The sequence below is a fragment of the Lissotriton helveticus genome, chromosome 6 (assembly GCF_964261635.1).
Source record: "Lissotriton helveticus chromosome 6, aLisHel1.1, whole genome shotgun sequence".
NCBI classification, from domain to species: Eukaryota; Metazoa; Chordata; class Amphibia; order Caudata; family Salamandridae; genus Lissotriton; species Lissotriton helveticus.
The window spans coordinates 1713557959-1713570109 of record NC_136067.1 but is presented as its reverse complement, the minus strand read 5'-3'; the positions used below and the strand labels follow the sequence as shown (position 1 = coordinate 1713570109).

General features: G+C 42.0%; 1 protein-coding gene across 2 annotated transcripts in view; it reads left to right on the top strand.

Annotated features, from left to right (window-relative positions):
- Window positions 1–12151, top strand: part of KIF16B (kinesin family member 16B) — a 1655522-nt gene that overhangs the window by 111466 nt on the left and 1531905 nt on the right. For both annotated transcript variants that reach the window (XM_078649578.1, XM_078649577.1), the window contains exon 2: window positions 5883–5952. In XM_078649578.1, coding sequence (XP_078505704.1) covers window positions 5883–5952 — 70 coding nt within the window. The remainder of the gene's footprint in view (window positions 1–5882; window positions 5953–12151) is intronic.

The following is a 12151-nucleotide window of genomic DNA, read 5'->3' as shown; positions in this document are numbered from 1 at the left end:
TACTTTTGGTCAGGACTGAGAACCGGCGATAAGCTGGTACAGGCAGAATTGTCACTATGATTGCACACTACTGATTCTGCAATAAAAACTGTTTAAAATTTTTTTTTTTAAATTAAATCTTCTGATAGGTTCTTGGAATTTATTGGAAAATGTTATCTTCTGAGCAGTTTGTATACTATTTGGTATACTATTTATTTGGTGACTGAGATGACTACTGTTTGCAATAGAATAAAGTTGATGACTCTTTGCTTACAGTAGATGTTCGATCGAGGATTCCCTCTTTCACATATCATTTGATAACTAGAAATTTGATCTTGCTGTGACTGACATTGCTGATAAGATGGATATCATAAATGGTTTCTTTTAATCTTTGAAAATTATTATGATGTTGTTGATGTACTTTCCATTAAAGAGGTTATGAGACCGGAATGTTGCATGGTTTTTATACCAACTGTATTTGTGTTCCAAATAACCCATAAGTCAGTTTGCAGATTGTCGTGTTAATATGGCACCCATAGCAGTGCCATTGATCTCCTTGTAGATATTCAGATTAAAGGTGAAAACAATGTGTTTGACTAAATTGGGTCACCCCATCTAGTTTAAGGGGGCAAGCTGAGTAATTGTTTGGAAGGTAATTCATAGCAGCCAGACCACTTTTGTGTTGCATTGAAATGTACTGGCTTCTCACTTCAGTGAAATCCAAAGGTAGTAGTCAGTGAAGGTAGTCTTGTAGTTTGAGTAGGAAAATCCTTGGAATTATTTAGGTATGAAGGAAGTATATGTGCAGATGTCTGTCGCTAAGTTGCTTCATATTAAGGAAAACACCTCAGGGAATAGCTCTTCCCTGAGGTGGCTCGCCTAGGTTATGTAGCTTGTGTAGTAAGGTTGAAGATAGTGTCATAGGGTCTTCCACACTTATGTATGATTTTCCTGTTCTGTCGGTTGGTCGATCTATTTCCACATGTTCATTTTGCATAAGATGATTTAAATTACTTGATAGGTATGCCTGGAGGTATATATGTTGTGATCATTTGGTTGTTGAAATACTTCTTTCAGATAGTCATCATTATAACCCTTGTTTGCTTCTTCAATAATTTTTGGACTTTTTCTCGCAGTACTTTTACAGCACAGTAAGCCTGTGCTCAACACTTTTTTTTCAGGGATGGTGTCTTTCAGTGGGCAGTCAAAATGTATAGTCAGCACTGTGATCTAACGTTTTGGATTACAACCCATTGCCTTTCTGATTTCCATGACTTCTTGTCATTTGCTTGCTGTATATAAATAGTCTTTGTCTAATGCCAGAATATGGCGAACTGCCTAACTTAATTACTAAACTCCTGTCCATAAATCCAGTGGCTCCCTCAAATGTCTGAAGATGACCAAATCACTAGTAGTACCCCACTTACACATGGGTTGTTCTGCAACCATGTAAATGTTCAGATTCTACCATCTTACTTTCTGCATAACTAATTCACAACCTGTAGCCTCATATTGCACCTTGCTTGATACTGAACAGTGTTGGATTCAATTCCTGCAGTAATATGCCTCACGATGTGTCCCTCTTCATTTTTTTCTTTGATTTATTTATTAAAGATGTTTTGTGCACATGAATATAAAATGATATACCATTATAGAAATTATCCTACAGAACCAGTAAGTAAGGTGCAAGTCCAAATCGTGAATCATAATCTGAACGGCATGGTTGCATTTGTTAAATTATGTACAAATGGTAACGACAATTGGCAGATCCTACCAATCAAATAACCTCCTCCCTCCATCAACAATGCTGTACCATCACATTATGGTACATTATAACTGCACTGTGCAGTACTTGTCAAGTACATAAACACAGCTCTTATGGCTTTACTCCGCCATATCACATCAATCTGTTATGCAGTCAAACAATTTTATAAAGAAAAACCTAACATGGAAAACGCTATCAGGAAGGAGGGGTAGGAGGGGAAACCAGAGCGCATAGAGGTGGGAAAGGAAACCGGGATCCCAGTTGTTACAAAACAGGATTCTGTCAACTATCATAAGGGTGCACAGCATGACGGCTAGGAGAAATGGTCGTCCAATTTGGGGTACAAGGGATTCTACAAATCAATGCAAGATTCAGGCCATAGGTCAACCTATATATAACACACTATTAATCCAGAGTAAGAATATCCAGTGGGTTTTCCAGCACCAACAACCCCTGAAACGCACACAGCATAGCATTCCATGCAGCAGAAATGAGGAATTTACGCAAACCCAGCGTATCTTCCAGTACCAGGGAAACCGCCTCAGCCTTCACCCAGTTCCTCATGGAGAGGAACCAAGCCTTTGTCGGTGGGGGACTCCTTCACCTTCCACCTGCGGGTAATTAATCGTTTGGCCACAATGAAACCCAGATCCAGAAACCGGGTGGATGCTTTGTGCTTTTTGTTTCTTGGAAATACGCTAGTTATGCAAGTCTTCCATGTCCGCGGTACCTCCCTGTCCGTACAAGTGACTAACTCCCCAAGCACCCCCTCCCAGTAAGCATGCAGATCGGGGCAGGCCCAAAGCATGTGTTAAAGATCTGCATTCGCAAGCTTGCAATGCAGGCAGCATGCGTCCTATGAAAATATTGATTTATTTTGTCCGGGGAGAAATATGCCCTGTGGACAATGTAGAATTGGATTAACTTAAAACAGGCGTTTCTGGGTACCTGCTTGGGACTCTCTAGGACTACGGACCACTCCTTCTCCGAATAGGACCTCCCCCGGTCTGCCTCCCACTTAACTCTCAGCAGCGTTAAGTCTACCAGAGTATGCTCCCTGATCAATTCCACAAACCACTTCACTAGGTGGCATCCCGTACCCATAACATGCATATATTGCATTAGGAGATGCGTCAAGAGCTCCTGGGCGATGTCTCCCCACCAGCGCCTCATTGTGGCCTTCCATGAGGCATGATTTAGAAATTGGCCTGGGGGAGCTCCGTCTTCGTCCTAAATAGCTAGGAACGGCTGCAATGCGCCCTCTCCATATAGGTCCCCTAGGGTAGTTCTTCCAGCCCCTGCCCAGATATTGAGGTACATACACTGTACACGTCCCTGCACTGTCGGCATACCTAGTATGGGCACAACGGGCAAGTACAGTGTGACGTGTTTAGTAAGACGAAGCACGCTGCAGAAACATTTCTGGGCACAATGTGTCCCTCTTCATAGTGTGATTTCCACAGAACATCTCACTCAGACCGCTCACCTCTTTCATTGTGAATGCCACACCCTGATTTAGGAAACAGCTGGCTGCCTCCGGTTAAATCAGCATTAGTTGTCTGCTTTATAGTTTGTCCTTTTCTCTGTGCTGCCATGTGTGGGGGTCCTGCATAATCCAATTCTATTCAAATGGGTGCTCTAGCACTTCTGGTACTCTTCACTGGTTTGTCGTACATGTGATTGAGCAGTGCAAGCTACCTCCTCATTTGGTATTGTGAATCAGCAGCACCCTACGAAAGCAAGCAGTGGTAGGTGGGTATTATAGCCACCATACATAAAATTATTCTTCCAGTCTTTTCTTTTGTCCAGATGGGGCAACACCTGAACCTAAAAGTGTTATCAATCACAGATTCACCAAGCAGACAAGTTATCTCATCCATGTGCTGCAACTGAAGGAGAGCTCAAACTGAAGTCCTAATGGAATGTAACGTCTTTGGAACACAGTTGAAGTTTTTAGAGGAAATCATTGTTCATTCCACCATCATTTAAGTAATTCAAAGATGCTGAGACTGACCCCTTTGGACTAAATACTAAAATACCTCGGGGTAAAGGGAGGCTGATTGCTCCTGGAATTCTGATATTTTCTCCAAATCATATGCATGTGAGCAAGGCCCATAATTTGTATGCCGCCTCTGTTGATTCAGGACAGTAACATTTTACTATAGATGTTCCCTTTTTTAGTTAAAGATCAATTAATCAACCAAGGGGCTTGTAAAACGCTACTGCTCACCCATAAGGATCTCAAGGCACAGGGGTGGGGGCTGCCAGTCGGACTCGGTGGAGGATCATTCGAAGAGCCTGTTCTTGAGGTCCTTCCTGAATAGGTTCAGGGATGTGGATTGAGGTGTAGGGGCAGGGTGTTCCAAGTCTTGGCGGTGAGGTAGAAGAACGATCTTCCTTCGGTTCTGGTCTTTTGGATCCTGGGGATGAAGGCGAGAGTGAACTGGGTGGATCGGAGTGGTCTGTTTGGTACATGAAAGGTGAGGCGGTGGTTCAAGTACGCTGGCTCTTCGTCGTGTAGGGCCTTGCAGGCGTGAGTGAGGAGCTTGAAGGTAACTCTTGTTGACTGGGAGCCAGTGGAGTTGTCAGAGGTGTTGCGTGATCTGACTGCGACGGGGGATGGCGAGGATCAGTCTGGTGGGGGCATTTTGAATTTTCTGTAGTTTCTGGAGTTGTTTCTGGGTGGCCCCAGCATAGAGTGCGTTGCCATAGTCAAGTCTGCTGGTGAGGAGTGTGTGGGTGACCACCCTCCTGGATTCTATGGGGATCCATCTGAATGTCTTTTGGAGCTGGCGGAGCGTGTGGAAGCAGGCTGAGGAAACTGTGTTGATTTGGCTTGTCTTATGAGTGAAGAGTCCAGTATGATGCCATGGTTGCGTGCGTGGGTTGTCTGGTTGGGGGGAGCACCTAGCGCGGCTTGCTACCAGGAGTCGGCCCAGAGTGACGTGGTGGGTCCCAGGATGAGAACTTCGGTCTTTTCCGAGTTCAGCTTGAGGCAGTTGTCTTTCATCCATGTAGTGACGGCCTTCATTCCATTGTGGAAGTTGGTTCTGGGGGTCGAGGGTTCATTGGTGAGGAAGAGGATAAGCCGGTTGTCATCGGCATAGGAGACTATGTTGATTCTGTGGCTTCTGACGATGGCTGCGAGGTGGGCCATGTAGACGTTGAAGAGGGTGTGGCTCTGAGAGGAACCCTAGGGGGACTCCACAGCTGATCTCCGTGGGTTCTGAGATGAACATTGCTTTACTTTTTCATCATTTTCAAAAATAAATTTGAAGGAATAGATAGTTTACCTAAATCAGTACTGCAACCCAGATCTTTGATCAACATAGCCTAAGTGATGAAATGAGACATGGATTGATGCATAAAGCTTCTCGATAGTTAAATTATGTAAGACATCATATTGTTCAATTTGTGAGACTGAGACCTCTTGGGTGGGCCTTGGCATTCTTTGAATGTTATTCGCGAATTGCTTCCATTCATTTACTGTGCCAGCTTAAGGACTTCAGCAATGTCTTTTTCCTTGATTTTGTGTACACAAGATTGGTGAACTTAATGAAAGCAATTTACACAAGGATGCTTGCTGGTTGTACAAATGAACAAATCATTTTGTCTTGTTAAAAAAAAACAAGTGCATAGATACCTGCAGGTTCATTCTTCTGGTACTTCTAAAACCCCATGTCGACTCTTACTGCACAGATAATACAGTATTACCTTTCTAGATGATACAGTATAACCTTTCTAGATGCAAGAGTCAGTCCGTCAGATGATTGCCTGTTGACATTGAACATGCATGTGCTTTACTACTCTTTCCAAGCCAAAGTAATGCCAGATGTAAACAAAATGGTTCTGAAATTGTCTCATATTTTGTTAGAACTAATAGGCGAGTGGACTTCACCTTGGTTGTGTGCACTAAGACAATAGACACACTGATTGTCATATATAATATTCAGGGATTTGTTTCCTTGGAGTCTGGAACTGTGTTTATTCATGTACAGTCCTTTAAAGCCCTAGATGTAACTGCATACATTTGAGCAATCGGAAGCTGGGTAGATTGTGCATAATATTTAATTAATGTATTTGCTAAAAGTCTCAGACAGTACTTAATGTTTCTGTATTTCATTCTCTGGCTTTTCAGGGAGAAGGATCTGGAGGCTAAATTCATTATAGAAATGGATGGAAATAAAACAACAATTGCAAATCTGAAAGTAAGTTCTGTTCTTTCACCCTTATTTTATCATTAATATTGTGCATAGTAGACTATGTTTCCAAAAGAAATTAAAACAACTTCAAATAGTACTTTTCTAAGAAAATTCCTTGTGTGCATGAGCTAAAATGTGAATACTCCATTACAAAATAAAAGCAAGCTCCAAATTTTAAAGTGCTAGACCATTGTAATTAACCTCTCAAGATTCTCTGAAATATGAGAGTGTGAAAACCATTTCCTGATTATTCAGTGGGTGACATTCCTTCACAAAAGTATACTATGTGTTAAAGTGTGGCATTTTTGCTGATGCTGCTACTGTCTAAGTTATCTGTGACCCACTTTTTGAAGGAGTTATTCAACTTTTGAAAACTAAATTATAACCTTAAAACAAAGATCTAAAGGGTCTTGGTTGTGTCTTTGTGTATGGTTGTTGTTAATTTCTTTGGTGGTGATCTTCTTGCACCAGCATAGTTTAAGCCCAAATAGCGTTTTGCCATGGATGACAGTGGGGGAGCAAACAGATGGTTAAATACCTTTTGGTGATGGTATAGTGCCTTATCATTAGAAACGTCTTGTCTGGTCCCATATATTATCTGCGTTCCAGGAGGTGCCTTATCACCATCATCTAATGGGGTTGTTTTATTCACATAGAGTGTTCTCCCAACTTGATTACAAAGTCATGCTATTCTAGTGGTTCAGCTGGGGTCAATTTGTGGTTGTGAAGCATCCAGTTCCAAGTGGAAAGGTAATAGCACCTCATCCCATTGATGGTCTGTAATATTTTTTCATGGGGCTTTAGCTTCATCTCTGTGCAAGACTATACGTTGAGGTTAAGGCCGTATTGGGACCTGCCACCCCCACTGTTCTAATGGGATTTCCAAGCCATAGCTAGCGCCCTTTTCACTAGCAGATGTGCCATATCTATTAATTTGGTGCCCAATTTCTTGGTGTCTGATAGAGACTTCTAGCCACTGATTCCTTACCTTTGAATATCCCCAGGCATCTGACTGGATCCGTAAGATTTTCGAGCATTAGCCTTGCTGGTTAATAGGTAACATCTTTAGGCTCCACATTTGCGCCATCCTCGCCGGAAGTGCTATACAGTGTACCTATATTAGCGCCACCCAAGTGCATTGAAGTCTGTTCTTTTCTTTCTTCGCCAGATAGCACTGATCCGAATTGAGATATCCCTCAGTCACTTTTTGACTGGTCTTTTTCGAATATTTGTTGACTGCTTTTCAGATTTCATCTACTGTGTGAGGATGTCACCCAAGAAGCTACCTGGTTTCAAACCATGTGGGGCCTGTCGTATGCAAATGTCGATGCCCGACCCTCACTTGCAGTGTTCGTGGTGCCTGGAGCCGGGACACGACTCCAAGGCGTGTGAGGACTGCAGCACAATGCACCCAAAGTGGCTGAGGGAGAGTCTTTCAACCTCCTCGCAGTTGACGTGGGTCGACTTCACGACGTTAAAGGTCCCGTTCACATGGGAGGTCCCATAACCATTTCTTGGTGCCCCACCCAAAGTTGTTCGATGCACTCAGTCATCGGGGAAGTCCCACAAGCACAAGAAGTCCAAACACACTTCAGCTTCCCCATATCCATTGAAGTCAGCCAATGAGATGAAGGAGCATCTGAACTGCAGGCCTGTGAGTCGGTAGGCTTGAACCTGGTTCCCCTCCACACTTTCTGATTCTCCCGAGTGACCCACTCTCAGCTGAAGGAATATTATGAGGCCATGCGTCTCATCTTTGGGCAGCCCGATCCATATGGAACGCCTATGGGCCCCACGGATATGGAAGGCTTCCCTACTGGGACCATGCTGGCGACTTCGATCTTGGCGGCAATAGGTCCCCAAGGAACACTCACTGGATCTAGATCGGAGCCACCGGCGAGACCGAGACCTTCCTCAGCACCTTCCTCAGCACCTTCTCCAGTGCTGTCTCCTCTAGGCGTTCAGGCCCGTAGCCAGGAATATTTGTTTGTGGGGGCATGGCCCTCAGTTATGAGATGAAGGGAATGGCATGGTCCTTATTCACAAGGTAGTGAGGGTATCGTATTAGAATATTATGGCCCAAGTATAATCTGTCAAAAATATATTGTTCTAAAAATTGTTTATGAAAACATTACATTACTGGCGTTGGGAAAGCCAATAGGCCTGGCGTTGGTTCCAGCCTTTTGGCTTTGTCAATACCGGTTTTGTTTTGTCATAGTGTTTGTAAAATGTTATTGCTGAAGAAGCTTGCAGGCACTTGCCAATATATATTCAATTCAATGCTTTATTCGATTTTAGTCACTTAAAATCACAAAAACAAACAGATAAACCAATTCATATTTATACAGATGTTAAATATAGATATGCACTTATTACACAGCTCAAAAACAATTAATCCAAACATATTAAAATTTAAGGATATACTTTTTTAAAACTGAGAAAGCCTACAGGAATTAATACAATCAAGTCTATGTACTGGGAACTTTTACAAATGTAATCTTTTCCTAACTTTCAGTATTCTCTATAAAAAGCCAGCCATTACACTAGTACAATAAATACTGTCCAAAAGCTGCAGATTTAAGAAGGCAGGTCGACATTGCCTCCACCCCCCTCCCCCCTTTAATAGAGGGATAATCCCTCTTAGTCTTTCTTTATCATAAAATGTACAAAATAAAAACACGTGGATGGTAGATTGTGTTGCCAAATTATCGCATGGGCAATGGCAAAGTTCCCTAGACCAGTCATTCATCTCTGGATGGCTTATTAAACAATGGAAAGTACCAAACCTGAAACGTGTTGAGAGATACCGTTCATATCCCCCCGGGCAGCATAGGACATACGGTTGAATATTATAGGTTATTAAAGTCAGTTGATGTTGAACAACCATACTCTTATTCAATTCCGAAGCAGCCCTAAGTGACTCAAGATGGGTCATACAAATTACTTTAAACTCCTTTCTGGAGATGGAGTTAATAGAATCTGGAAAAGTATAATGGTCTAGGTAACCTAGATCAGTCATAAAATCCTTAACATATTTCAACCAGGGGATCTTACTTGCATGATTCAGACTCATTGAATCTCTAATAATTTTTCTATTTAGACCTGTAAAACTAGAAGTCTAAATTCTGTGCCAAAGTAGCACCAGTTGGGCTTTAATAATGTCTGAAATGTAAGGTATTCCCTATTCACTGTGACAATTAAAAACTGGGTTACTGGGAGGCACTGCTAAAACAAATCTCCAAAATGCATTTTCCACAAGTTGTATAGGAGAAGCATTGTAGAAACCCCAGACCCCTGCACCAAAAATCACAATGCTCACGCATTTCGCTTGGTATATCTTAAGAAGAATATCCGGGGGTCTTTTACCCATTTTCTTGGAAAAATCTACAAGAGCCGCGGTGGTCCTCATAAAGAGTAAGTCCCTGCCCGTAACCGCTGGTCTCCAAGTACCTAATTGTTCAAACAAGACACCCAGGCATGTTAAGGAATCAGCGGAAACTACCCTGCTCTCTCCTTGTGGGAGACTACTACATTTTTGTCTTCCCCGGCTACAAGTCATTATGAAGGTTTTTTTGGCATTCAGTTTTAGTCGTAGGTCTTCCATATAACTACTGTAGGAAACAAGGACTTTCTGGAAAGCTAAGCGTATGGGCCATAAGCACTGCATCGTCTGCGTAGAGAAGGGAGACAATCGGTCATTTGTTGACATATGGCGGGTCTCTTGCCCTGGCAACCAGTTCCTATTCCAGTGAGTTGGTATATAAAGTGAACAGAAACGGCGCCAAGATGCAGCCTTGTCTGACTCCCCTCTCCGCTTTAAACGACGCAGTACACTCCCAGTTAGTTCCATATCGCACCTTGTCAGTAGCCCCTGAATACAATTGTCTTAAAAACCGAATCAAGACCAGATCGATCTTCAAAGCAGCCAGAATATCCCACAGTTTGCTATGTATAACACAGTCAAATGCGGCAGTGAGGTCTACAAATGCCATGTAGAATTTCCCTACCTTTGCCCGAATGTTCTTTCCAATTAAGATGCTAAAATTTAAAACCTGCTCATTTGTTCCTAGGCCCTGTCTAAAACTGTACTAGACGTCACTTTTTTTCTCTTCTGCCCATATCTGCAATCTATCTAAAACTATCCTGCCCGCAACCTTCATCAAAGAGTCTAATAAGGATATTGGTCGATAGCATGCAGGATTTTCACGTTCACCTTTTTTTAAAATCGGCCCATATGTATAAAAAACTGGCTAAAACCAAATGCATTTTTTGGGGTCTAAAAGCACATATTGTTCTGGCAGTCCTTGCAGTATAGAGACTTACTTTGTGTATTAGTGCTGATTGTGAAGGAGCATAATGCTGTCACTCACGATGAAGTCAGCCAATGCAGAACTGGGCTGTCCTCTTGCCCCATGCTCTATTCTATAGTAGGCAGAAGAAATTAGTGAATGAAACAGAGCAATGGATGGAGAGGGCTAACTCTAGACCTAATGATAGAAAATCAACAGGCAATAGTGCATTATTTTGTACGAAATATTTAGGCCACCATATTTACGTCTTAGAATATTTTTATCAATTCTGACATGCAATTGTAGTGAGATCTATCCCAATCACTTATAGCTATCACCCGGCCGACAATATCCTGGCACTAGCCTTTGGAAGACAACTGAACATATACTACAGGTCTTATATCCTAATGCAGATAAGGAACATTTCCACTTACCTAAAAAATTATGTATTGTGACCTCCCCTTAATTGCTCTCTGAGCTAAAATGCATTATTAAACTAGTGATATATCAACTAACAGGTGTCCATCAGGAATTCTAGTGTGGCAATACCCTGGAACGATTTTGTACTCCCACAAACATTTGTGCAAGCCATTCAGAACCTATATATGCATGGAGAATTAATCATGTCAAGTGCAGTATGAATCTGTTTCCAGGGTCTTAATTAAAATGTTAGTGGGTGTAAGGAAAAACATTTCTCAATGGGGGGAAATGTTGTCCCTGTAGTGGTAAAACTCAAACTCTAAATAATGCAAATCACCTTTTCTCTCTTTCAATGTTGTACACTATGCACAAATATATAGATGGATATGCAGTATTCTAAGACACCTTTATGAATCCCAGAAATATGAACCTCTTAAACATAGGTTTGATCCAGCTGTACATTTTTGAAACTTTGAGAATCGAGCCCTCAGTGATTTGTGGATATGGAAGATCTGTCAAACATTGCATGTCATATGTTATTATAAAAATGAAGTCACTGAATTGCAGTGCTACATAAGTAAGACCATAGTGAAGAGGTGAAATGTTAAATGGGATAGTGTTGTATCAGCTCACCCTCCTGAATCAATGTGTAAAGGGCTCCCATCACTCTCTACACTTGGGTATTCATACTACCACAGCAACTACTGTACGTACTTGGGGAGGACTGCAGCGGGTCTGTTATCCAGTGAGTGACTATTGCCCTATAAAGCTTCAAGACCCAGTGTATCATCTACAAGTCCAGCACAAACAAACCCCTTAGTGTACCTATTAGAGAAGCTAGCCATCTTGAGGGACAATACCACACCAAGGGGAAAGACATTTCCAAACTTGAAAAAGTAGGCAAAAGAGACCAGGAAAGAACAGAAGGCAAACATTATCAATCTACGCACTCACCTGCAACAGACTACCATTTAGCATCCTACCGGCCTATCAGTTCTGAGTACTTTTATTCACTTCCCTCCCTTGAAATTCAGGAATGAAGTGAAGGCTCATCTGTTCATAGATCTATATCCCCTCACTCCTAGTAACCTACCTTTTCTCGCTCCCTTACTGTCAACCTTTTCAACATTGTATCTTGGTTCTTGCCCTTCTGTTCAGTGCTCTGTTGTTTTCTAGCTGTTTGCACTGTATAAGTACCCACGCATACATACAAATGTATAACATTTCAAAGAGGGAATCATGAATGGGCATAGCTATTGGCATATTTTGTCAGCCTGTCGGAAATTAGAAGGGATTGCTCTAAAGAGAGGTCGGTGGTTGTGCAGGTATTTACATAAATCTTTCCTTTAACTCAAAATACGATTTTGTCTGCAAAGCGTCTAGGGATTAAGTGGACCAAAACCCGTATTCAGACAGCTGTCCAGCTTTTTTCCATCTGTTCATTACCTTGTTACGCTTTAAATACCTACTTGCGTACTGATTGATTTTATCTCTGT